The following is a 27949-nucleotide window of genomic DNA, read 5'->3' as shown; positions in this document are numbered from 1 at the left end:
AGCACCTCCTCTTCCTCCTTCTCTTATTTTCCCTCCCGTTTTCTCTAATAATAACAGTTCACTGAGTCTAAATCATGCTGCTCGATGTGCATGGGAGTAGGCTCCCTCCAGGGAGCGTAGACAACTGTGACAGTCCATACAGAGAAGAAAACTAACTCTCCTTTCCCCATTGACCATCCACTGCCAATAGCTCCTTAGCTGGGGATAGGGCTCATGAGCCTCTTCCTGTTTGATGCAGGGGAGTTGGCTGACTTGATCATTGCAAAGCTTGGGGAACACTGAGGTGGAAAGATTGAAGAGCCAGAGGTTGCTGTGAAATTGATGTCTTCTGGATGTGACAGGGTCATTGTGCTCACTCATAGCACCTGTGGTGGCCAGGACAAGACCTGTAAAAGATCAAGCCCATCTTTTACAAAAGGCAGGCAGCAGAGAGCAGCAAAGTTGAGAGCATTGGTGGCTTTAAAGAGACAGGCCCTGTTCCTGTAGTGGAAAGGCATGGTATATGAGTTTTCAAGCACAATCCTGGGCTGACCTGTGTCACTGTCCTCTGCAGGTTGCAGCCAAGCAGGCTGCAGCTGCTGCCACGCAGACCATCGCAGCCTCTCAGAATGCAGCCATCTCCAACAAGAACCCTTCAGCCCAGCAGCAACTGGTCCAGAGCTGCAAGGTAAGCTCCCCGAGCGCCAAGGGCCAGGTCTGCCACAGCTCGCTGGTAGCATTGGACCGCCACGCGCCTTGCTAGTTCATTTAAGGCGGGTCTTCCAGGCTCCTCATCCAGCCTGCGGCGACTCCACACTCCAGGTGTACGTGCCTGGTTTTTGTCCACTAAGGGGAGCACCCGTGTTTGGAAGGAGTGTCTTTTTCCCAGCATTATCTTTTCCTTTAGCCACATCCCTTTTAAGGGACTGAATTAAATAACGAGAATTGATGAGAGCATTTCAGAGCTTTGAAATAGAAGTCAAAATGAATAGTTGGCTTTCCAGTGTGCCTTTTCCTCTGGAGGCTGGTCTCATCCAGTCTCCGTTCCCTAAGGCAGGCCAATTTCCTTCTTCTCATCTGCTTTGTCCTGTCTGCCTTCTATGGCCTCACGTTTTGGCGCATTTTATTACCTGTCATTTGTTTGTCTGTTTGTTTGTCACTTGTCTGTCTGTTGTTCCAGGATAGGGGCATTGTTGTTGTGTCCAGGCAAGCTTACTACAAACATTCTCTCTTCCCACAAAGACGATTGACTCTCCCAGGCCACTTTAGAGGTCCTACGTCACAAAATCCTCTTACAGAGCCATTGCCCCCTCGTGATGGGACATCTTGCTGAAGTCTCCTGAGAGTGTTGGCAGTGGAGGCTGGTAACAGGCATGTGTGATTGTGCCAGTGTCCTGACTATGAACCTATTCCGACTTTCCTCCAAATCTTCAAAAAATAACGAGTTATCTGAGGGGAGTTTCCACTTCTTCAGCAGTGGCCATGTTTCCAAGGGGAATCTAGTTGTACTTCAGAAATTGGCTGTGCTGCTGGGAAAGAATTGCCTAGAACTTTTTATTCCTGCTTCTGATTTTCCTGAGGTCCCCTTTTAGAGTTGACTGTGATAGAAGGGGAATTGCATCTGTGATGCACAAGGGTCCGAGGTCTTTTGTGCATAGGATCTGTGGGAAAAGAAGAGCTTGCTCAGAATGAGGCCTCTGCTCAAACAGCCTAGTCCTTTCTGGGACCGTTCAGCTGCCAGCAAGGTAGAAAAATGGCCTTTCCCTTCCTCAGGGACCACAAGCTGCTCAAGTCCAGGGACCTCTTACAGAGTCAGCCTTCTCTCCCTCTTTGCCAAGGGCACTAGTGGTAGTAGATCTCTGAGCATCCCTGCCAGGAAATGAGAGGGACGCTAAACAACAGGCTGAAGCTGAGAGGGAAAATGGACTGAGTTTCTGGAATCAGCACTGGAAAGGGCCTGCGTACATTTCCATTGGCATCATTTTTAAGTATTTTTACAATCTTGCTAGGGGTTAGGGATGGGCACCAGGCCAAAATGGTGCCCAAAATGCACTGGGCACCTTCATCAGTCCAAGCACCTTCACGAGCTTGGACCTCTGAAGCCTGCTCCTGGAGAGGGAGATTAGAAAGAGCACAAGTAGATGGTTCCTCAGGAGCCTCTGAAGGTGACTGTCATAGGGTTGTACCGCTTTGCCGAATGTGGCTTCTCTCTTTCCTGTTTTGTTGTCTCATTTGATAAATGCCAAGTATTGGTTGGAACAGAGAAACAGGAGTGATGCCCACATGTAAGCTGGGACCAGAACCCATACCTGCAAAGTCAGAGACCTGGAAAAGCACTTAACATGCTGGTTATTGAGCCTCTCTCCCACTTCTTCTGGTCATGGGGCCATCTGACTCAATTTATCTACCTGTGAGTGTGTATATTTTGATATTTGATCTTCAGTCCTCATGGCCAGGAGCCTATGAATTTTGACTAGGAAAGTTCTTGCAAGGCTTTGTTATGGAGGACAGTCTTCTACCGAATAGACCGAGACCATTGGGAGGGGCAGGGAGAAGAGGACGTACAGACTGGGACTCGGTGTTGGGAAGGCTAAGTATGCTGTTGAATCCAACTTCTGGTACTGGTGTCCCTGGGACTGGATCACACATCGAAAAGCAGCGCTTTGGGTCATTTTCCTGTCCCTTTGCTAGTTGCTCCTCTCGGCCTACCCTCAGACCCTGTTTTCTTGTTTCTTGCAGGCAGTGGCAGATCACATCCCTCAGCTAGTACAGGGGGTGAGGGGCAGCCAAGCTCAAGCCGAAGACCTCAGCGCCCAGCTGGCTCTCATCATCTCCAGCCAGAACTTCCTGCAGGTAACATAGAAACCAGCACAGTCACTCACAGAACTCACAGAATCTGCCCTTTGTGCTCGAGGAAAAGAACATACTTGGGCAGACCCACAGCCTTGGCTACGTTTTTGTCTAAGCAGTTGCAAGGCCTCTTTACATTTCAGGTAAGAGAGATGCCACTGGCCAAGCAAGCAAAATGCTAATGATCAAGGCGAGTACCATTGGGTTGGTTTTTCAAATGCAGCCTGACCTTCCACTATGCAGAAATAAAATACAGATGTTTCAGTCTACTTTCTCATGTTTTTTTTTGTTACACACAGAGAGATACACAAACAAGTTTGTTGGGTGGCTAGGTAATCTTTTCTTTAATTTTCAAGATTTTTATTAGTTCATTGAGAATTTTATATAGTGTATTTTGATCGCATTCATTTCAGCTGCTCGCCTTAACTCCTTCTAGAACCACCCTCACCTCTCCATCCCTAGCTTGGTGTCCTCAGTTTTGAAAAGTTAATGAGCTCTTAACCGTAGTTTGTGTTATGCTTATACTTCTGAGTGCATACACTAGAGAGTGGTGACTCTACCAGGGGCCACATTCTAAAGGAAAACTGACTATTAGCTGTCAGTTGCTCCTCAGTTAAGGATGGGTGTTCATGAACCCCTTCCCACTCCATGCTAGAGTGTTAACTGGCTTGATACTGTGTTGGTCTTGTGCAGACAAACGTGGCTACTATGAGTTCTTGGGTGTTGCAGTCCTGTCATGTCCAGAAGACACTGCTTTGTTCCAAACCTTGCTTACTTCTGGCTTTTATAATCTTGCTGTTTTTTTTTTTTTTTAAATAGAAGATAAATTATTTTTTTTCACACACTATATTCTAATTTTGGTGTGTAATCTTTTGAATTGAATTGCATTCATTGTATATAAACCCTTTGGGGATTGAAACTAGCGTGAGAAGCAATTGCTCTCCCCATGCAGCCCCGACCCTCCTTTTACTGTTTATTTTTTATGCACATGGATTTTGGTTTATGTACATGGATTCTTGTATGTCTGCGCACCATGTCTGTGCAGTGCCCACAGAGTTGCAGGTGTTTGTGAGCCGCCATGTGGGTGCCCGGAATTGAACCCAGGTCCCTTGGAAGAGCAGTCAGTACTCTCAACCACTGAGTCATCTCTCTAGCGCCTTTCGTAATGTAGGCATTTGTGATTTAAAAGGCCCGCCATGTGGCTATACTCTGCCTTTAACCATTGTCCCTTCATCAGACAGGCTGGGTTTTTTGTTTGTTTTGTTTTGTTTTTATTTGGGGCCTAACACGAGCAAACTGTAATATGACCCTCTTCATGTGCTCAGTTTTTGTCCCCCCCAACTTGAGTTATTTACTTGGGTGAGCATGTTTGCAAACAACTTACGTTTTCTTTGTTACACTGAGACTTAGGGTCTAGAAAAAAGATCTTTCTCTTTTTCTTAGTAATCCTGAAGCCAGCTCTGTGTTTAGTCTGCAGCCAGGAGGACCACAGTTAGGACTGAACAGTGTAAAGGTGCTTCTTTGTCTACTGCCACTGAACCTGCTTTCTCATGCTCTCTCTCTCTCCCCCTTAACCTTTCCCTCTCTTCCTCCCTCTTCTCTTCCCTCTTTTCCTTCTATGTTTTCTTTTTGTCTTTTCTCTTTTTTTCTTTTTTTCTCCTGTTTTTTTAACTGCTATTTTAGATACTTAGAGTTTTATAAGAAACAAGCAAGCTTCAAAAGGCAACAGAATCATCAAATCAAAAAGTGTGTATGTTTAAGCGCAGGCATGGTGGCACACACCTTTAATCCTATCGCTTAGGAGGTAGAAGCAAGTGGGATCTCTGAGTTGGAGACCAGCCTGGTCTACAATGCAAGTTCCAAGACAGCCATATAAATATATGTAAATGTATGTAAAATATATATTTACATATTTCTAATAAACAGAAATCATTTTATATTTCATTATATTAAATACATTTTATAAATATAATATAAATGTGTACATTTATATTACATGTATATTATAATTATGTAGTATATATATTTATAGGAGATATATATATATATATTCTACCACTAAGCTAACCCAGATCCCCAGCCCAAACATACATTTTCAACTTTCCTCATGAATATTGTAGAATTGCCCTTACAAAAAGATGAACAAATCTGAATTTACAGCTCACAGTATATGGAGCATTTTTTAATAAATCTTTTGTAAGATGGAGTTAAGAGCTTTAAAATACATGTTAACTTGTTCTTTAAATTTTATTTTGTTTGATATCATATCTTTTGTTTTCAAATGTTAAACATTTTTAGTATTATGCTTTTAAGGGCTGGTAACATGAAATTATTCAATTTTTTAAAATACTCATGTTAGGTTCTTCTACTGATACTCATTAATTCTTAAATACTGAAAGTAGTACTTTTATCTTTAATATTTATGATCTGGCACTTAAATCATTACATTTCTTTTTTCTGAGACACACTTACAGCATACATTTTTAAAGCCTTCAAAGCTGGTATGCTTTGGAGCCAGAAAAGCTATTTCTAAAATTTTACACATTGAAAATTATTGAGATTTATCTAGTTCCTTGCCATTTTTTGCTACATTGGCAAGCAAGTGGATACACACCCAACAGTAGGAGGCTAAGAAACACCAACAGGACTCACAGTCACAGTATACCTAAGAAACACGCAGGACTGGGTATCATAAAAGAACAGGAATAGTACCTCCTGTTCTTGAAGATACATCTGCATGAGCACAGGTGTTCATGCATGGCAAGTGTGTACTGATTTGTGAAAAAATAAGATCATCCTATTTGCCTTTATTTTTATGATCTATTAGGTATATTTTAACATCAGGGTAAAGAACTACTTCAGGAAACACACACACACAAAATGTTTTATCAAAGAACTGTCTTTGAAATCTATTTTAAATGAGACTTTCAAGCCACCTCAATCACCTTGCTTGTTTTGCCACCATTGCTTTGTAATGCCCTGGAGTATCCGATTTGGCACAGTAATTGTTTTGTTTTTAATATTTATTTAATTCTCTGTTACCTGTTTATGTTTTGCCTGTATGTATATGTGTGTTCGATGTGTGTACAAAGACCACAGGAGGCCAGAAAAGGGCGTATGATTTCCAGGAACTGGAGTTACAGACAGCTTTGTGAGCTGATGTGTGGGTCCTGGGAACATGTGTCCTCTCGAGCAGGCAGTGCTCTTACCCACTAAGCCTTCTCTCTAGCCCTGGGAGCTAGTTGGTGTTTAATGTATCCCTCTGTAATGTTCTTCTGTTGCTGTGGCAACAAACATCATGACCAAAGGTAGCTTAAGGAAGAAAGGGTTTATTTTGTCTAGATCCATTAGGATCCAGAGGGACAGAGTCCATTAGTGGTGGAGAAGGTATGGCATAGCATGGCGGCGGCGGCAAAAACTTGGCTGATCACGTGTCATCTACACACAGGAAGAAGTTAGAAAGAGAACAGGGAGTAGGATGATGCTATACACTTAAGCCTCATGTCAGCTAGTTTTACGTCAGCTTGGCATATAGCCATAGTCATCTGAAAGGAGGGAACGTCAGTTGAGAAAATACCCATAGAAGATGAGCAGACAAGCCTGTGGGACATTTTGTTAATTAGTGATTTTATGGGGGAGGCCCAGCCCATTGTGGCCCATCCTTGGGCTAGTGGTCCTGGGTTCTAGAAGAAAGCAGGCTAAGCAAAGCCCCCAGTGGAATATGATAATAAGCACCACCCTTCAGTGGCCTCTGCATCAGCTCCTGCCTCCAGTTTCCTGCCCTGTTTGAGTTCCTGTACGGACTTCTTGATGGACTATGATGTGGAAGCATAAGCTCAATAAATTCTTTCCTCCTCAATTGCTTTTGTCATCATGTTTCATCACAGCAAGATAACCCTAAGATGCCTAGTGGCACACTTCCTCCAGCAAGGCTCCACCTTGCAAAGGTTTCATACCTTCCTAAGTGTTCAGACACACAAACCTGTGGAATATGATTCAAATCACTACACCCTGTTTTAGGGGGACGTGTTTTCTAATCACCATGGAGGCTGTTGGATCTCTCAGCAGCTTCTTGCTTACTTTCTGTTCACCTCTCTACAGCCTGGAAGCAAGATGGTGTCCTCAGCCAAAGCGGCGGTGCCCACTGTGAGTGACCAGGCTGCCGCCATGCAGCTGAGTCAGTGTGCCAAGAACCTGGCCACCAGCCTGGCCGAGCTGCGCACTGCTTCACAGAAGGCAAGTGGAGCCTTGTCCCGGTGGTTAGCTCTTCAGGCAGCTTTCCGTCTCTTTGTGATGTTGTGGTGTGAGTGCCATCTAAGCTCTAGAGCTGCTGGGCCACCTTCTCAACAGAGCCTTCGTCTATTTCATTTAATGACCGTTAAAGATAACACTTTCCAGGCTTGACCATTACCTTCTGGTTACAGGTGACTTCAAGTGGTATGCTTCCTCCCTTTCTCCCCATTTCCTGGGATAAGCAGTACTCTGTTTCCCAGCCTCATGTGAGACTGCTTTTCTGTACTGTCCCTGTATCAGATAAAGTACAGGCCAAATAAATGTGCTAATTAGCTTTTCATTAATACGACAAATACCCAGGAGAACTAACCTAAGAGGAAGGAATGTTTAGTCAGGCATGGTGTCACATGCCTATAAACCCAGCACTTAGTAGATGGTGGCAGGGGCTTCAGATGTTCAAAGTCACCCTTAGCTTATTGCCTACATAGGCCAGCCAGGGCTATGTAAGGAAAGAAAGAAAGAGAAAGAGAGAGGAGGAGAAAGAAAGAAAGAAAAAGAAGGAAAGAAAGAAAGAAAGAAAAGGAAGGAAAGAAAAAAAATGAAGAAAAAGGAGGGAGAGAGGACATCGCCATAGATTTCTGTTCACTGTCAGTTGACCTTGACTGTGGCTGGTAGCCTTGCGGTGACAATACCATGAGTCTTGGTAAAAGTACGTGCAGGTGCAGCTTGCTTCCTCCATGGCAGGAATGCAAAAACTACAAGAAGGAGCCAGGGTCCCAATAACTCGCTTCAAGGACACAGCCCCAATAACCTACCTTCCTTCCACTAGGGCCCAACCTCCTAAGGATCCCTCCACCTCCCAGGACCACCATGGACTGGGGCTAAGCCTTTATCACATGAGGCACTGGCCATTTCAGACCCAAACTAAAGCAATAATTGACTGTATCCTTATCTTCCAGGTCTCATCTTGAGAACTCAAAAACAAATTATTAGGTAGAAAATATACCTAGGAGGAGGGCAGTCATCTTAGCCATGATCTTCTTCCCTAAAATGTTTTCACAGCTACGTGGCACGTTTGCCTGAATGGAGTGTGGAACAGGGTTAGGGACTAAATCAGTTTCTGTCTCTGAAACTGAGTTATCAGAGGAGCTCATTGGGACTCTTATGTAGTTATTAGCATGAAGGTCTGGCTTGAATTCATTTTTCCTTGTAGCAATCCCTTTATAGAAACTCATAAAGTAGTGAGAGAAGACAGTAGAAGCCAACTTGAATGCCTGACATGAACAGATGATGCGTTGCCAAAACAGAGTGCCCAGGCCTGAGACTGTTTCCAGCGAAGTTTGCACGTTGGGGCCATTTCTTAGCGAGGTCCTGGAGCCATACACAGTTACGGCCTGGTGTGCTGGGTGGGGTGCTTATTAGAATGTGCGCATCCAGCATGCCTCTGGCAAAACCAGCCACACCACAAGCCATGGAGCCCTCACAGTGGCCGGCTAAGTTTTCTCGGTGAATCTTGGCACATGCCAGTATCATACACCCCAAAGTGATAGTGAAGCATGTCTGCTGGCCCAAGGAAGAGGCTGGGAGAGATTTTGTTTTTCTCAGTGAATTAGAAGGGTTAAGCTCGAAGGCTCTGGAATCAGACAGCATGAATTTGAATCAGGCTGCTCTCATTCGCAACTGTGTTGCTGTCTCTTAGCTTCTGTACCTAATAACAAGGACACATAAAAACCAGTCACCTTGTATATACTGATGCTTTTTGGCAGTTATCAAAAGGCACGAAATAATTCATCGATATTGAGAATACTGATTGGCAGAACTGCATATCCATGAAATGTATTACTTTGTGTTGGGGCCTTGAGTCCTGACTATTGGAGACCAGTGTTCTAAATGACCAAGAGATTTAAGCAAGTAAAACAAGTAACTAGAAGGGGGAGTTCTTAAATGTTTAGTAGGGAAGGATAATGATTTATGGTGTTGAAAGTTAGGAAAAGAAGTTGCCGTGTGCTGTCTGCGGAGCCCTTCCGTCGTACACTTATTCACTCCTTCTCGGCATGCATCCTGGGCATCTGCACGCGTGCACGCCCAAGAACATCACAAGCCTCCGTGTACATACATGCTACTCTGTGTGCTCTTTCACTGAAGCCCAGGCCTTGGTGAATAAAGGCTTCTGGGTCTGTCCTCTCTGGGGAATTACTTGGTACGTTTGCCTTCTGCTAGAGCCGGAGTTGCCAGCAGTGTCCAGGAAAACATTTAATATGTTGCAGAGTATTAGGGACACTCTCCCAAGCTGACTCTGTGCGCACATATCCCACTCTGTTGACAGGCCCATGAGGCGTGCGGTCCCATGGAGATTGATTCTGCACTGAACACAGTGCAGACTCTCAAGAATGAGCTGCAGGACGCCAAGATGGCTGCTGCAGAAAGTCAACTGAAACCACTGCCGGGAGAAACGGTAAGCTGTTTGTGGTATGGGTTTTGCCTTCTTACTTATTTTTGTTTGTGTGTGGGGGAGAGAGGGAGGGAAAGGGGGGGAGGGAGAGATGTATGGAGGCCACAGGACAGTTTTCAGGAGTTCTTGCCCTCCACTGTGTGATTCCCAGTATTAGACTCAGGTCAGCAGGCTTAGTGGCAAGCCCCCTTGCCTGCTGGCTGAGCCATTTCTTAGACACACCTTGGTATTTCTAAAGAAAGCATTTTTAGGGAGCAGGGGTTGCACATAGTATGTAATCGGCTATGGTGGAGCAAACTCCATTTTCCTTTGAAGGTATGGCCTTCACTGGGGAAGGTGTTGTATGACTTAGACTGTATATGTTCTCTTAGGCCTTCCTGCCCATTGTTGTACACCCACAGATCTCTTCTAAGCAGTGTCCTTATATGCTGATTAATCAATTATCTGTACCCTTTACCAGTTTGTTTTTTATTTGCTGGACAAAGCAAGCTCTTCCTGAGAGGCATGCCCTCTGCCTTCTTCCGTGGTCTCACTTGCCACTCCAAACCTCCATTTTTCTTGCATGTCTTTCAGTTTGAACTCCCTGAAGGATAATGACCAAACTGGCCTGCATTAATTGCCACATGTGCAAGGAAGGTGGTGCAGTTGGATGCCTGCCTGCTTCCTGCCGAGGCATACTTACTGCACACCAATGATTTCCTTTGGACTTTCTAAAGGCATCACGGTAGCAGCTGCAGCCTGTTAAGGACTGCGCTCATTTGCTGAAGGCCTTCTTAGCTGGGTACCGTGAGGAGGGGAGCTTAGTGAGGGTCAGTCGCTCCCACGGTTCCACAGAGCTGGCGGGACCTACCCGGCTCCCTCAGTTAGAGCCGGGTCCTTTTCCCAGCTGACTCGGTCAGGCTCTGATCTGCACCGTTGTTCTACGTCATTCTGAGACCTCGTGTCTAAGTTCTGCCTTCCTTGGCTTTTTCTTACAGCTAGAAAAGTGTGCTCAGGACCTGGGAAGCACGTCCAAGGGAGTGGGCTCCTCCATGGCGCAGCTCCTCACCTGTGCCGCTCAGGGCAACGAGCACTACACAGGTAGGCCTCCGAGAGCCTTCATGCTGCCTGTGGCTGGATGGCACACCCCGGGTCTGGAGAGGAAGGGGTCACCGATTTGACCCCGGCTTTCCTGCACATCCGTCAAGCTCTCGCCACGGTGTTCTTACTAAGCTCTTCTTTGATACTTTCCTCGTGGCTGTGACAAAAATACCTGACAAGTGTGGCGTTAAGTTTATTTTGACTCACAGTTTAAGGCAATATAGTAATTGGAAAGTCATGTTGGCGTTAACCTGAGGCCGATGGTCACGTGACACAGTCAGGCAGCAGAGATGAAGGTTGCTCCTCTGCTCGCTTCCTCCTACGGATACAGCCCAGATGCCAGCCTATGCTGGTGCCCATATCGCTGACGGATCTTCTCAAATCACTCAGAACTCCTTCCCAGACCTGCCCAAAAGTTTGCCTCCTTAGCCTAAGTCAACCTGGCAAACAAGCACATGCTGTAAAGAAATGATTCTCAGACTATATGTAGACCATATTAGACTCCAAGCAGGGATGGGGGAGAGAAAGGTGCACTTTCAGGACACCTCTGACTCCAAAATTCCCACCAAAGTATAACAATGTAAAAGCTAGAGAGTGTCAACAGAATCAGAGGGGAGGCAGGTGAAGGGAGGGGTAGGCCTGACTGAGCACAGTCAGCCGGAGCCCAAGGAGAGCTCAGGGTCCCCCAGAGGCAGCAAGGAGGAAGCCAGCTGTGCTGCAGGAGAGGGAGGGCACTGAGGAGACCCGAGATTCTTCAGTGCCACGTGTCTATCTCGGAGTGGCAGAAGAGTTCCTAGTTAGGAATCTGTGAGAGTAAGGCCATTTACCTAACAAAAGGAAAGCAGAGGCTGCTGGCTGGAAGGTGTGCCATCTGTTTCATGTGTAGCCCTTAGTGTGTAGGGGAGGCTGCTGTTCGGCTGCGCCAAGACTGCACTCTAGGCTTCCCCCCTCCTACCCCACCCTACCCCGGCCCCACGTGCTTGCAGAAAGGAGGTTTTCGCTGGGGGGAGGGGCTCTCTCTCCTGCAGATGTTATAAATTAGGAAATGTCTTGAGGGGCGAAGCTGTCCAGAGCCTTGGGCTCCTCTCGCTGCACTTCCGTTCTTCCCAGATCTTGGCCCTCTCTACCTTGATGCCTCCCTGTTGCCCAACTGAGTTCAAGCATATGTTTTCCAGTTGTTTCTCTGTGAGAGGGTTAGATTGCAGTAAGTTAATTTGTCATTCCTCCAAGCAAAATAATTTTTTTTAAAAAACTCCCATAGTTATTATTGAAAAAAAAATAAAAAGAACAAACTAGAAAATCAAAGTAAGTATAGCATAGTATTACAGTATTAAATATATATAATCCTGTCCTAATCAGAGATTAAGGACAGATTCCAGAGGAGACCAGAGTATTGAAGACCACTTAGGACATTTTGAGGGGCTCCAGAAGAAAGGGAAAAGTAGGTATGAATCCATACGAACCAGAAGAAGTTTGCATTCCAGAAACTGCTACACCATCCCAGAAGTTTGGCACTTTCTGTGTGGCTGGGGAAACGTGTGTGGAGGAGGGGAGACTGCCCTAGAGCTCTAGAAGTTACATCATCTGGTACGCAACAGGCAGGATGACAGGCAGCCTCCTTGGCATCTGAAAAACAGCCTCGATCGCAAGCCAGTCAGCTTTGGCAAGCGTTTAGAAGGTGGTGTTGAAATGAGTGCTCTGCGTGTGAGGTCTCAAAGGTGAGAGAGAGAGAGAGAGAGAGAGAGAGAGAGAGAGAGAGAGAGAGAAGGCTGAGTCAAGGAACTGAGAAGGTTCTAGTGAAAGGCAAGGAAGGAAGACACAGATACGCAGGGTCCTCGTAGGCAACCTAAGCAGCTTGGAGTTTCATCGAAAGCTATATAAACTATGGAGGGTTTTAGCTGTGGAGGCACATTACAGTGTCTGTGCGTGACTCTCCTATGTGTAAACTAGACTGGAGAGAAACAGCTGAAAGCAAGGAAACCAACAAACAGGCTGTTGAATTCATCGAGACAGGAGGTGGTAATCCCATCATGATTAGCAGCCTTATGTCGCTATAGCAGAGTACCTGAGGCCATTCGCTTCTGCGGGGAAAGGGTTTATTTGGGCTCATGGTGGCTTAGTCCATAATTATTTGAGTGTGTGGTGGCACCGGGTATGATGCGGGAACGTGTAAGTAAAACAAAACCATCCACCTCGTGGCCAGAAAACAAAAGAGGGAAGGAAGGAAGACAAGGAGGCTGTATGCCGTAACTGCCTTCAAGAGCACTGGGCCAGGATCCTGAAGTCCTCCCCGTAAGCTCTGCATCGTAAGCTAATAGCATCACCTTGTGGACCAAGACTTTAACATAGGGACCTTTGGTGGACACTCCAGAGCTAGAATATTGCAGTGGTCTATACAAGGGGATTGATTAAAGAAGCAAACCTGACCGAGCTTGGTGATTGGTTAGAATGTTGCAGGGATGGTGACAAGGAAGAAAACATGGACATTGTTAGGCCTGGCAGCTAAACGAAGAGTTCTGCGAGCTGCTAGGTAAGATTGCAAGATCGGTAGGGTTGAGGGTTGAAGTTCCAGGACGCAGTTCCAACTGCAGATGGACTTGGATGTACAAATAGAGTTGTGACAGGCAGCCTGCTCTCTGGCCCTCGGGAGAGGAGACTCGCTGGAAGTAGAGGTTTTGTAGTTACTCAATTGGTCATGGTCGTTGGTTGAAACCTTAACTGTGGGAAAGTTTGCCTAGAGTGAGTGGCCATATGGGCCGAGGTTAACTAGTGAAAGATGAAGCTGAATGATAGAAATGGGAACCATATCCATGGGTAGGAAAGGGAAACCAAGAGAGAGTGTGTCTCTAGAGACAGAGAGCCATGTAGGGCAATGGAGAAGCCTCCGTTGGCTTTTGGAACGAGAAGGTCCTTGCCAGTCTGGTTGGCAGTTTCAGCACAGTTGAAGAGTGTGTGGGAAGCAAGGAAAGAGAATAAAGGTGAACAAATTCTAAGTCTAGGCTCCCGCCCCCATACTTGAGGCCTGCCGAATGTTCAGGGACTGCGCATTAACCACCAGTACCTGAATGCAAGCAGGTTTTTGTTTGGCTAGTGAAATAATCCAAGTACATTTCTAAACAATTTAACACAGCTATGTACAACCTTTTGCAAGTACTTCAAAACAGATTAAAGATTTATATCAGTCAGGGTGGTAGTGACGCACGCCTTCAGTCCCAGCCTCCGCAGGCAGATCACTGAGTTGAAGGTCAGCGTGATCTATAGAGTGAGTTCCAGGATAGCCACGGCTACACAGAGAAACCCTGTCTCGGAAGAAAAAAAAAAGATTAACACCATTCTTAAATTCTTCTAGTAGCCTTGCATTATGGTCTAGCACTGGCTTGACATGCAGCATGTGTGAATTCTGAAAATAACAAACATACTGGGAGCTGGGTGTGGTAGGCAGTGCCTGAAGACAGGAGGATCAGCTCAAGGCTGGCCTGAGTGACATGAGACCCTCTCTCAAAAACAACAGTTAAGAAGCTGATTATGTTTGCTATCTCTTGCTGCCCTGGATCTCTACTACTGAGTAGAATCGAGGATCCAAGTGTGAAAGCAATCTGTGTTCTCCGAGGATTACATTTATCGGAACAGATATGTGCTTTACAGTTTGCCCCTGTGGGTTACAGATCTTCTGTATACTTGAGCATAAAAGCAATATGGTGGGGGCAGTGATGTGGAGGAAGGGACATTGTGGATTTTGGTCACCTAGCCCTATGGTGATTCCCATTGAAAACATGGCTGTAAATGTACCCATATTGGGCCTTGGATGTTCAGTGGACTCTCTGGCCTCCTGGTGGTTTTCTTTCATTCTTTTCATGATGTCATTTTCTCTGTCTCAGAAACCTGGTTCCCCCAAAGAGAATCCTTTGTTGTGCCTTGAGGTTTCATAGTACTCAGCAGAAGATCCACGGGAAAGGCAGGTTTAGGGTTTTTTTAGAGCTTGGCTTTGCGGCTTCTGCCTTTCATAAATCATCTTCAGGGCCAGTAGAATGGCTCATCAGGCGAAGATGCTTGCTGCCATGCATCTTCAAGTGCAATTCCTGAAACCTACGTGGAGGAGGAAGAAAACTGTCTCCCACAGGTTGCCCTCTGGCCTCCACATGCCCATGCCATGATAGCGCACTTGCCCTCACGTATACAAACACACCTGTACATACACCTGTATACTCACAGTCACGCGCACAAAATAAGTAAATAAGATACCATTTTAAAATGTCGATCTTCTTAATCTACAAACCCTGTTTCATTCACTGGCCTTACATAAACACATCTCTTCTGATTGAATATTATGAATGTTTCATTTTTTTTAAAAAAATTCTTTACTGAATTTGAATAGAAGTGGATTTAAGAGTCCAAATAATAAATAAAATAAGAAGGCACTAGTTAATGTCTAAAAAGAAAAAAGAAAATCACAGTCTAGAATCTTCAACAGCCAGTCCTAGATTCTTAGCCACTCTTAAAACTGTGGGAAGCTATGGCCTGTGAGAGAGACAGCAGTCTAGACACACAGACACTTGGCAGGGAAGACAGTGAGCTGAGGGCCTGACCACATCTGCAGTTCTTCTGAGAGACGATGACATCCTTCAGCCTGGAGCCAAAAGCTGAAACAAAATGTTTCTCCTCTAAGCCTTAGCCTTATTTATCTTTGTGTTTTCTCCTCTGGGTTTCCCTAGTACCTACATATGTATAAACACACATACACTCATACACATGCCCTCACACACAATTACATACATATCTACCTATCACACACAACACACACACACACACACACACACAGAAAACTTCTGACTTTAGCAGCCTTCTTTTCCACAGGCTGCCTGCTAAACAGTAGATTGGCAGTATTGTGATCTGCTGTCGTTAGACTAAAGCACTCCATCCCAGCTCTGTGACACAGAAACTCTCCATAGATTAGTGAATCTGTGGCTACAGAGATGGCCGTGTTTTGGGGGGTCTGGGGCTTTTCTTGTTATGGAGCCTCATTGGTACCACAGGAAATACCTCTGGCTGTATCTCCAGTGACTCTCTGGAAAGCTGTACTCCAGATGAAAGGAGTATTTTTCCATGCAGAGCACCAATGTTCCAACAAGAGGCCCTCACACCTCACTGCCCCAAAGAGTGTGAGGTGGTGAGCCAGGAACCTCAGCTGCAGTGCTACCTAGGAAGTGACCTGCGGTTGGGGAACTGTCACTGCTAGGCCTAGTGGGAAACCAGTTCCTGAGAGGAGCTCCCAAGGAGATCAGGCTCCTTGGTTCCTAGAAGAAATTTCCTCCAGCCTCAGTCCCCTGGTGTACTAAGGATCTGGGGCCTTACGGTTAGACATGTTTATCGTGCATGAGGTGATGCTGAACAATTAGGCTTATATTAGGTATTCATCATCGCTACCCAGGCCTGTCATCGGCGTCAAAAGGGACTTCAAAATAGGCACGTCACAAGAATATAACCAGTAGACATTAAATGTATTTTTTAAAGTGTTCTCAACGTCATTGCCATACTAGTTAGTTTTAACTGTCATCTTGACACAGCCTAAAATTATCTGGGAAAGGAATCTTTAAAGGAAATTAACATTTACTTATTTTCTTATGTGTATGTGCACCATGTGTGTCCCCGGTGTCCCCAGAGGTCAGAAGAGGGTGTCAGAGCCCCTGGGACTAGATTATCCCCAGTTGTGAGCCATCGTGTGGGTGCTGGGAACCAAAAGGCCCAGAGGAAGAGAATAATTAGCTAGCCAGCGCAGGTAGTCCTGTGGGCATGTCTATGTGTGGGGGCGTGCTTGCCGGGCCCTCTAACATCCATTAGCAATCGTAGGCACCACCATTCCCTAGGCAGAAGTTCTGAACAGTGTAAGGGAAACAGAAACACAGCCAAGGAGCAGCCTTGCCTTGATTCTGTCTCTGCCCTTGACTGGATATGATGGTTTGAGTTCCTGTTTTGACTTCCTACAACCTGGAGTTATATACCAAGTAAAAAGGTACCTTTTTTCTCCCTACATTGCTTCTTGTCAGGTTATTTGTCATAGCAGCAAAATAAAACTTAGATGATCACTCCTTAAGGATGTGAGGGTTAAAATACAGCTGAGATGCAGCCTAAACAGACCCATTGAAATTCAAACCCCAGGAGCACCCTACTTGTTGGGATACGGGAGACCTACAGATCCTTCCCATTGTCTGTGGGGTGTGTAACAGTAAAGCCATTCTGTGTACTATTTTCTAAAGCTACATTAGCCCTGTGACTCAGCAGTTCAAATCCTAGGTTTTAGTCAAGATATGTGATTCCACGTATTCATCTGAATGAATGCATGCACAAGACCTTTCTTTTCTTGGGGGTTTTATCCCAAACACAAGATAACTTAGCTGTCCACCAGAAGAGGAACAGATAAGCAAATGTTAGGACATTCATGTAAGATCATACAAGAGGAAAAAGAAATAGTTACACATGAAGCACTGCTTGAACTCACCACCTTGGCAGCCAGAGGAAAAAAACAGATGTAAATGAATGCATGTTGTGTGGTTCCTTTAAGCCAGTCTCAGGTGACAGATGAGCTTAACTACTTCTGGTGTGAGGAGCATTGTTGGTGCAGGACAGTGTGATACTGGATGTATCTATCCGTGCAGAGTCGCTGATCTGCCCTCTCTTTATATGTACAGTTTATGCCCCAGTAAAGCCAATTGTGAAGTTAAGTAGATTAAAATAAGTTCCCACAATCTGTGCACCAGCGGCCCAGATATAGTTCTCTATGTGCATTCCATGTATGTGGTGTTTTAGATTTAGGGACATGTGTGGCAGTGGAAACAAGGGAAGCTGGAGCATGGGACATTTATATATCGTGATGTCTCTTGATCCGCTCAGACACAAGAGTGTGAGCTACTTCATTGAGAAACACAGCAGTTCACATTTGTCAAAAATTAATCTGAACCCCAGTGTTATTGACCCCTCCCCCCCCCAAAAAAAATAACTTCTGATGGGATCTAATAGATACTCTAACAGGCTTTTCTCCCCAGGAGTGGCGGCTAGAGAAACAGCCCAAGCTCTGAAAACACTGGCGCAGGCTGCTCGGGGAGTGGCGGCATCCACAAATGACCCTGAGGCTGCTCACGCCATGTTAGATTCGGCTCGGGATGTGATGGAGGGCTCCGCCATGCTCATCCAAGAAGCCAAGCAGGCCTTAATTGCACCTGGGGATACAGAAAGTCAGCAGAGGTTAGCCCAGGTGAGCCTGGGAACTGGGAACCATGGCCACTGGGGTGGTGTACAGGTCAGCTACCTGCTTTGTGGACACGGTTTCCTGGCAGGAATGCTTGGAACATAGTCGGTCTTTTCAGGTCCCTCTTAAGTGTAGGTGGTAACAAGACTGACCATACATGATACTCAGTGCTATATGTTAGCTGTTATTTCCCACATTAATGTGGTGTCTACTTAATTCATAGTCAACAAGTGACATGAGGACTTTGAACTCTGCCTTGGGACCCTCGATGTAGCATGCTTTTTCCGGGCTTGTGTCTACTTCACTCAACTCCTCTTTCTAGTTTGCGCGGTGAGGTAGATCTAATACAGGCTCAGCTACCCAAAAGTTTTGAACAGATTCCCATAAGCTCTCCAGATGACTCCTCAACTGCCCAATGGAACCAACTAGGTAGGGACAGTCTGGGCGCAGTGTTCTTGACATGGGACCAGGAGGAGGTTTTAGATTAGATAGAATGCCACTGCCCATTCCCTGGCTTCCCTTTTAACTGAAACAACCTGAGCATGCAATCAGAGAGCCGTTTCAGCATTCCTGAAAGGTAGTATCATCTTCAGGTTGGGTGGGAGGGAGAGAAGAGCACCCTCTTTGCCTATTGGGAAAGTGGCATCTTGAGGTGTGTCAGCAACAGAGGTTCACTGACAAGAATCAACCACAGTTTAGCTATGCTCCAAAGACTTAGGTACAGCATCAGCCTTGGGGACCTCTGCAGGGCTCTGGAGAGGGAAGGCATTACTGTTTGATTTACAGAAGGTGCCTACGCTCTAGGACCTGGCCTCATGTTGGAGTAGTCTGCGTTTGGATTCATCCTGGCTTGGAGGAGCAGGTAGCATGTGTAGAGTCTGTGCTGTCACCCTCAGCACCAGGGTAGCAGAGATCAGAGACCTAGCCAAAGTGATTTAACTTAGTTAACAGTGGGCAGATGCCGGTAGATAACTGCCCATTGGTGTCAGCTCTGCATATTTTCTCTGCTCTTTCTCAACAAATATGCAAAGGCATTTGTGCTGGCAGTGGCCTTCTTACAGTATTTCCCTCCCTCCGTGTGTGCAGGTGGCCAAAGCCGTGTCTCACTCCCTGAATAACTGTGTGAACTGCCTCCCTGGACAGAAGGATGTGGACGTCGCCTTGAAGAGCATCGGGGAGTCCAGCAAGAAGCTGCTTGTAGATTCGGTGAGGCCCTAGTCTGGGAAGGGGCACTTGACATCTGTCCACCCTAGGAGAGAGTATGACTTCTCCCTCCCTGCAGTCTCTGGGCATCTAGCCTTCCCTCAGGAGGCCTGGTTTTCTACCATTTTCTATTTCCTTTCTGGTCAGCAAAGTTCTGGGGAGGACTTTTCGGGGAGGAGTTTGCATGGGTGTGAAGGCACATGTATGTGCAGGTACATGAATGCGTTATGTGTGCACATGCCTCCTGAGACCAGAGAGAAGCTTCAAGCGTCATTCCTTGGTGACCTTCCACTTTTCCTTTGAGGTAGGGTCTGTCATTGGCCTGTCAAGTTCATCAGGTAGGCTAGGCTGGTTGATTGGTGAGGTTTCCATCTTATTATCTCCAGGATTATATGTGTACACCACAACACATGGGGGGTGGAGGAATCGAACTCCAGTCTTATACCTGTATGGCAATCCTGTTATCAACTGAAGCATCTCCCTGGCCCTCAGGGTGGAGCTTTGAACACTGACTTTTTTGAGTACACGCTTACTCTTGAGTCATCTGAGTGGACAGAAAAGAGGCTATGATCATCCAGCTCTTTATCAGGGCATGACAGATGGGGACAGACAGAGGGGCACGTGTTCAAGACTAATTTGAAAAGCAGGCATCTTAAAGGCTTTTGCCTTGAGGCTTTTTTCCTATCTGCCTCTTCTGGTCAAATGTCCAGCACTGTATGTGAGTGCTTAGTAGAGTCTACAACTTTGATGACTATAATTCTAGAAATGGTACTGTGCTGCACGTGTGGCCTTTTCTTTTTTTAAGTTATTTACAAGAACCACTAATAAAACAAAATTGGTAGCTATTTGTTAAGAATGTGGTTTGAAGTTGGCTGTCATCAACCTGAGTTTCCATCATGAGAGACACAAGGTCTCTCATACGGTGTCTAGATCCCAGAGTTGAAGTACTTGGGCGTGAATCCTGGCCCTGCCATTTCAGTGAGTGTCAGTGACTTGAGAATGGCTGCCATTTAGCTCTCTGGTGTCTACAAAGTAAGCTTTCTGTAAGGGTAAGTGGTTGGATGGGTGGATGGGTGGATGGGTGGGTGGGTGGATGGATGGATGGAGATGTATCGAAGGTCTGGCTTAACATATGTTCATTGAGGATGTGACTGCTACAAGGTGTGGTTGAGAGGAAGGTTTTAATTGCAGATAAATTAATGAGGGAAATTACAGACAGGGAAGGACATCTGGAAGAGTCTAGAGCAGGAAGAGAAAGCAGTAAATTGAATATGGCCAGCAGACTGGACCAGGCCATGAGAGGAGATAGAGAGGAAGATGAAGAGTGTAAAGGCAAAGGAAGTCAAGAGAGGAAGACGAAAGAAAGAGGAGGACTGGCTGAGAAGTTCAGGGTGAAGGATAGGTGAGAAGAGGTAGGCGCTTATTATTCTGCAGCCTGGAAGCCAGTGTGAGCTTTGGTATGCTAATAGGCATCACAGATAGGCTTTTGTTTGCTTTGGACCTGCCATCTTCTAGTTGGGTGACTCAGAAGCACAGCCCTGGGCAGTCACTGTTCCTCCCACAATGCCTCCCTTTGCCCCTCTTACACAAGGTAAGATTTCCCATGGCATGTGCCTTTTGTCCCCATAGCTACCTCCCAGCACAAAGCCTTTCCAGGAAGCCCAGAGTGAGCTGAACCAGGCCGCTGCTGATCTGAACCAGTCTGCTGGGGAAGTCGTCCACGCCACACGGGGACAGAGTGGAGAGCTGGCGGCCGCTTCTGGAAAGTTCAGTGATGACTTTGACGAGTTCCTGGATGCTGGCATTGAGATGGCTGGCCAGGCGCAGGTGGGTGGGGAGGTGGTGTGTGCCGCTCACCTGAGCCTTCTTGCTCTGGTAGACCATCCAGCCGAGGGCTGCTGGGTAAATGGGAAACAGGATTCTGTAAACAAGCTACAGCGCCTTCCTTGACTGCACTGGAAATTCTGTGACCTCACAGGCTTGGCATGCCTGGCGATGCTAGGGGTGATGGCAGCATTTTTCCCACGGTCCTCCAGCAGAGCCTATATTCTTTATTGTTGACGGGGGAGTTTGGGAGTGGGGAGAATCTTTATCGGAGATGAGGTAGGATAATGCACAAACATGAACACACGTGTGTGTATTTGTGTTTGGTGGACCCACTCGAATGGATCACATCTGGTACTTCGAGGTGATTAAAAGTGACCTCATTCAGTTAGAGAGATGAGCCACTTTTTATAACTAAGGAGCAGGACTGGTCTGGCATCAGATTGCAGGACTGGTTTTTTTTGCTTTAGTTTTTGTAGTTTGTTTTGCTTTGCATTTTTATTTTGAGGATTTTATGAACTCCCTAAAAAGGCATCCAGGGTGTTTCTTGTTACATTTTCTACAAAAGGTAGTTTTTCAGTTAGTAAGCTGGGTGAGAAGCATGTCCTCCTCCAGTCGGGTACTTCTGGGAGGCTGTCGTCTCTGAACATGTTCACAGTGCTGGCCCTTTGTGCCAGGCTGGGATGTACAAGACGCTTGACAACTCGGGCATTGTTGAGTAAGATGCTCGCATCATTGCCCAGTCTGTGCGCTGGTGCGGCTCAGCCATCCTTCCAGCCCCATAGCACTGCCCTGTAACAAGAAAGTGGAACTCCTGGCCGACCCACTTGGACATGCATCTCTTTCTCTGCCACACGCATCTTCCCTCTGAGCATCTGCTTGAGGGTGAGTTGCACATCTGCAGACCGACTGCCTCCACCTCGGGAGTTGCTCCTGGCTCACTGAGTGCTTCCTGGGAAACTGTGGTCAGTCCCAACTGACTGTGTTTCCTTTTGACTCTCCAGACGAAAGAAGACCAGATGCAGGTGATAGGGAACCTTAAGAATATCTCTATGGCGTCCAGCAAGCTTCTGTTAGCTGCCAAGTCTCTCTCTGTAGATCCTGGAGCTCCCAATGCAAAGAATCTACTGGCTGCAGCTGCAAGGTAGGAGCAGGACAAGATGTCCTTTGTGGGTGTGTAAACGAGTCTGTCGGATTTGAAGGGTGTACCCAACATCCTGCCAGTTTGGCTAGGCAAGAATTGCTGCTGTCCTTGTTGACAGAGGTAGAGTAAATTGATGGAAATTCTGGCATTTTGTAAAATGTAGCGCATTCCTGTATTTTTTTGGCCCACTAAAGATGTCTTCCATCTTTCCATGTGGTCTCTTTTGGTCCTGACTTAGGCTAGACTGACTTGTAAACATGATAGTTTTAATAGATGTTTTTTGCTTCTTCCATTTTTATGTTTGTGTATAGTATGGTGTGTGTGCGTGCATGTGTGTGCGTGTGTGTGTGTGTGTGTGTGTGTTTGTGTGTGGTGTGTATTCGGGTGTATGTTCATGTATATGAAGACCTGGAGCTGATGTTGGGAATCATCCTTGAACACACTCTATCGATCTTCCATCTTATTTATTGAAGCAGGGTCTCTTAGTCAAACCCAGGGTTTGCCAATAGGGCTACACTCACTATAGGGCTTCATCTTGAGGAGCTCGTGTTTCCATCTGCTAAGACTAGAATTTCAGATGGATCACCACATGTACTCTGAACTTTACTTAGGTTCTAAGACTCTCAACACTGGTCCTCATGCTTTCTTAGCAAGCATTTGAACCACTGAGCCATCTCCCCAGCCTTCAGATAGGTTGTTTAAAGCAGCATTGTGTTATTATCCAGATTTTGCAAAAATAACATGCTCACTGAAATAGACACTGGGAAGTATTGACAAGCAGTGCTCAAGCCATTCTGTAGACACTGGGCATGTACTGCATGTTGGCATCTGTATTGGATTGGATTTTATATATTCCATCCATCACTTAGCAGGAGAGCTCTGATTTAGGGCCAGTGGGGTGACATGGGTATACACTGGTTTTAAACTGAATTAAAACATGAAACCAAATTTGGGGTGGTTTTTAGCACCCTTCCCTCCAGTTGTGCTCCTTCCAGGGACGTGGTAGGGTTTCTGCTCTGCAGCCAGCACTGCAGCGCTTGAGCTCAGTGCGTGGAATTGGCTGCTGGCTTGTGTGGCACTGGGCTGCAGTGGTGGCCAGCACCGCCTCACACGAGCAGCCACATTCGTTTTCCCGCACCTCAAGCGAAAAGCTGTGTTGTGATTCTGTGGTGTTACATAGGTACTCAGCAGCATTTCACACATGTGAACATGTGTAACAGTGCTGGGGTGGTGAGAGGTTAATTGAGGGGTGACTGGAGAGGCAGAGTAAGGGGGAAGCTTTTCAAAATGTGCACCTCGGTGATAAGCTTCAATTCTGCTGGTATTTTGTTCATTTTGATTTGTTTATTTATCTATTTAGTTTGAGACAGGGTCTCTCTGTGTAGCCCTGGATGCCAGGAACTCCCTATGTAGACTAGCACGGAGTACAACTCCCAGAGATCTGCCTGCCTCTGCCTCCCCACTGTTAGGATCAAAGGCGTGCCCTTGGCTGGCTTATATTTATTTTTAATTTGGTTTTGTTTGTTTTGTTTGTTGTTGTTGTTCCTGTTTTTAAGCTGCCTGAGTTCAAAACCCTGAATTCTAATCTGAAGCGCTTTAATAGTTCGCCTGTTTGGGCAGATGTTCGCATGGCTTGGCCTGCCCAAGATTTGCTGCCTGTAAAATGGGGCGCAAGCGCCAGCTGCCCTCAACAGTTCTTAGTCTCTGTGCTGCTAATATTGGCATCCAGTCTCCCCTTTCTTCTTGACTTTAATAGATTTTTAAAATTTTGTGTTTGCCTTTTTCATGGAGGGTTAGACAATTCTCTTGAAAGCCCTTGGGCCTACTCATTTAACTTCTGTATTAGCTATTGTCTTTTTGCAACTTAAGGAAACAAGAATTTATTTCAGCTCCATCATAGCAGGGGGGTCGTGGAAGTAGGACCGGGAGGCAGCTGGTTGCATTGGCTCTGATGTCAGAAAGCAGGTCACTGAAAGCTGGGGCTAGGAACCCCATCCTGTGGAACATTGCCACCCACCATTGGGGTGGGCCTTCTCACCTGTGTTAACCCAATCAGAAACTTCCTCACAGGCATGCTTGGTGATTGGTCTCCTGGGTGATTCTAGATCCTGTCAAGTTGACAGTCAGTATGAACCATTTGAGCAACAGGTACATTTAGTGGCAAACTGTAGCCAGAGCCACAGGGGACTGCAAAATTATCCTCTCATCAGCCTGTTCAATCCTGTATTTCACTTGTGATTGCTCTGGTAAAACAAATGCCTCACCTTCCCCTGAGGGGTGTGCAGCCTTACCAGGCCGCAGAGGAAGACAATGCAGCCAGTCCTGATGAAACCTGATAGACTAGGGTCAGAGGGAAGGGGAGGAGGACCTCCCCCATCAGTAGACTTGGGGAGGGGAATGGGAGGAGATAAGAGAGAAAGGGTGGGATTGGGAGGGGCCTAGAGAGGGAGCTACAACTGGGATACAAAGTGAATAAACTGTAATTAATAAAACAATAAATAAATTTTAAAAAAACCAACCAACAAATGCCCTCCCTTGACAGTGGGGGCAGGAACAGGGTGGGTGTCTGTTTTATTCCATCTCCACTACTTGAAAGATTCTTTTTTTTTTCTTTCTTTCTTTCCTTTTTTTTACCGCCAAGAACCTTTGGGAAAGACAGCTGATGTTTCAGCTGAACTCTGATGTTTTTTTGTTTTTTTATTATCTTCTTTTTTTTTTTGCATCATTTCCAAATTGTAGTTTCCAGCTTTAATGAGCTGTTCACTCTTTTAAACTGGGGGAAGAAGGGGAGAATAGAAATTGTGCTTTTTAAACAGCTATAGAAGGCCACACAGACCAGAAGAAATTTATGGCTCCAGGTAGCCACAGGCCCCCGGTGGTGGCGCTGAGAACAGGAGCCCCGATGAAACATCTCAGCCTGTGACCCAGCTTTCATTCTGATAGTGAACACGGAGCTGGTGCATGTTTAAAGCCAGGAGGCCCTCAAAACATCTCACGTGAAAGCGATGGTGCCGAATGGAAGTGATGCAATGGTCCTGGCATCTCCTTTGTGTGTCTTTTGCCTCCTTCTGCTCCTGGGTGGTTCTTCAGCAGGTACTCCAGCCAGATCCTAGGGTCCGGCAAGCTCCTGTAAAGATACAAGCTTTGTCTGATTAGGGGGTCATCTGTTTATACTTGTTTCATAGGTTCTTCAGATATATACATATGTATGTATGTATGTATGTATGTATGTATGTATGTATGTATGTATGTATGTATGAATGATCTGACAGGGGCCAAGGCCAGCACGGGTGCTGGATACTGGATGTTGGATACACACACAGGCCCATAGGAGGTTGAACAACAGAGTCCTCAGTCTTCAAATCCACAGTCCCTTTTAGGCTGGCAGCAGCCCAGCCCTCTTGCCGTCTGTGCATGTCCGTGACTTGCCTATTCTATTGGTATCCTGTTGCTAGTCCATTCTCTTGCTACCCTGTTGCTGCCAACCTTGCTGTACCCCTTGCTCTTGCCATGAGCCTTCATGCTCTGGGCACAGAAGTTGCTTCTGAAGAAAATTCTGAGGACATCCCTTCCTCACTTCTGAACTCCACCTCAGCACTTCAGGGGGTGGTGATGGGTGGGCCTTTGGTTTGCGGCATCTGTGTGGAAGGAGTTGGGTTCTATCTTGTTAGCTTGGTCATCTCCTATGTGGCTGGTCAGGCTCTAGCTCTTGTCTGCTAAGTCAGGTGGAGCTGGGGTATTTTGTCAACCATTCATCTGAATCTTTCCCACCCAGAGGTTTACCTGTTGATATGATGCTCCTTGACCTTATGCCGAGTGGAGCTGCAGGAAGGGCTTGTGCCCACTGATCACTGCCCCCACTAATAGATAGGTGTCAACGTGTATCACCCTGGCCATGGGAATAGCTGGTTGGCCGTTTTCCTTCTTCTGAGGGTCTTCCCTAGGAAACAGAGGCTCCTCTGTCCCGTTGGTTCCTGATAGACAGGTTTCTTCCCATTTCCTGTGACAAAGAGGATGACCCAGCAAACTGCACAAAGGGAGGATGGTCTACACCAGATAAACTAGAAAAATGGAAATGGCAGCTCTCATCCAGAACGTTCTCATCTTTTATCCAAGCGAAGACTCTAACTCGGCATAGACTCTCAATGTCCTTTGTCCTCATTCAGACTTCCCCTTTGTACAGAATCCCTGCCCCATGATTGAGGTTGCTCTTTGTCTTTGTTTTTTGTTTTTCCAGCTTTCATCTGGCTTCTTATTTATCCTGTCCTATACCTCATGTCCTGTCTGTCTTTCTGCCTTATCTGTTGTTGTCTTGCTTCTCTAGCCACATTGCCAACACCTTGCTGGTTTAGAGAGATTTAAGCTACATCAATTTTTTAAGTCTCCAAGCTTTGGGCATAATAAGGCCCAGGGAATGCTTACAGGGAAACTGATTGCCTTTCTCCTCTTTTCCGTGAGGAGGATTCTAGTCATGTGTTGTTTTCCCTCCAAGTTTCTTAACAGATGACTTTTTACCCTGTGATGATTCCAGCACTCAGGAGGCTGAGGTAGGAGACTGTGAGTTTGGGGCCAGCTTGCACTACATAGTAAGACTCTGTCTCAAATAAGTGGATTTTTCTTTTAAATCCCAGCCAAGTCTGTCAAACTGAAGTCGAGTCAATTCAGGATATAGGTGACTTACTTTAGAACCCCCCTTTAACCTCTGAGGTTGTAGATCTCTATTCTTTCAATATACCTAGATTAAAAAACAAACAGAGCATAAGAAAATACAATCTGTAGATTGTGAGGTCTGACTGTTTAACCTAGTGTGTGTGTGTGTGTGTGTGTGTGTGCGCGCGCGCGCATGTGGAGGCCAGTGGTTAAAGTGTCATGCTCAGCCACTCTCCACCTTACTTTCTGAGCCAACGATCATGGAGTTCACAGTCTAAGATGGACTGGCTGGCCATCCAGACCCAGGCCTCCTCCTGGTCTCTGCTTCTCCAGTGTGAGGATTATAGGTGTGCACCACCGCACCCTGCTTTCATCGTGGGTGCTGGCGTCTGAACTCAGTACCTCATACCCACACAACAGGTGCTTTATCAACTGAGCCATGCCCCCAGCCCTAACCTTTTTATATTAAAAAAAATTAATCTATATATATTCAACCATTAAAAAACTGTGATAAAAATAACAGTAACTAGAGGTCAGACGATTTGTATTTGCAGAGCCCAGATCCTGCTGATTTGGGTGACTTTTTTATTATAATATAAGCTGATCAATTTATAAGTTTTTGAGATTTGTTACAACTTACCTTTCCAGCCAACAGTATAAACTTACTAGCGCCCTTTGTATGTGTTTCAGTGTTTCCTTTCCCTATGCATACCTACATGCGTCTTTATACAGGGGTGGACTCATGCCGTTCTGATGGTTTTGTCAGTTTTATTCTCTTTAGACATGTGTCATGAATCTCCTGGTAGCAATATGTCCTGTACTGTGACTTTTAATGGGCACCTTTCAAGCCTGTCACACCCCGTGTGCTTACTTAGCCGGTCCTTTCTTGCCGTTACCATGTGACATGTGTAAGTGGCACTTCTTGTTGTCAGGTACTTGTCTGCTCCTGGACCACTGAGTTTTGGAGCTCTGTAGTCAAGACTCTAAGATGACTTGCCGAAATTAATCACCCCTCGATAATTCTGTTCAGTCGTGGATCAACTACCTGAGTGACTCATTTAGATATGCCCTGCCGTGCCAGCATTTCTGTAGTTTGTCCGACCACAGACTACTAGTGTGCATAGTTTTGTTTGGTTTGTTTTTTTTGTTTGTTTTTTGGTTTTTTTTTTTTTTTTCCTTATCTCTTAATTTAAATTTTTTTTACAGCTACAAAAATAAGAGACTAGGACAAGGAGCGTCTTTCTCACAGTTCTGTCTCCTCGGGATTCACCAACTGTAAACACCTCCTAAG

The 27949-nt window shown here is 45.9% G+C and overlaps 1 protein-coding gene across 2 annotated transcripts in view; it reads left to right on the top strand.

The window, feature by feature from the left end:
* Tln2 (talin 2) overlaps positions 1 to 27949 on the top strand; it is a 401214-nt gene that overhangs the window by 279924 nt on the left and 93341 nt on the right. For both annotated transcript variants that reach the window (XM_055597884.1, XM_055597875.1), the window contains exons 24-32: positions 554 to 667; positions 2719 to 2832; positions 6931 to 7065; positions 9389 to 9517; positions 10492 to 10594; positions 17635 to 17843; positions 18924 to 19043; positions 20670 to 20867; positions 21869 to 22008. In XM_055597884.1, the coding sequence (XP_055453859.1) occupies positions 554 to 667; positions 2719 to 2832; positions 6931 to 7065; positions 9389 to 9517; positions 10492 to 10594; positions 17635 to 17843; positions 18924 to 19043; positions 20670 to 20867; positions 21869 to 22008 (1262 nt within the window). The remainder of the gene's footprint in view (positions 1 to 553; positions 668 to 2718; positions 2833 to 6930; positions 7066 to 9388; positions 9518 to 10491; positions 10595 to 17634; positions 17844 to 18923; positions 19044 to 20669; positions 20868 to 21868; positions 22009 to 27949) is intronic.

Source organism: Psammomys obesus, unplaced genomic scaffold, assembly GCF_907164565.1.
Source record: "Psammomys obesus unplaced genomic scaffold, mPsaObe1.curated_primary_1811, whole genome shotgun sequence".
NCBI classification, from domain to species: domain Eukaryota; kingdom Metazoa; phylum Chordata; class Mammalia; order Rodentia; family Muridae; genus Psammomys; species Psammomys obesus.
The sequence above is the reverse complement of the archived record's forward strand: the minus strand, read 5'-3'. Positions and strand labels throughout refer to the sequence as shown.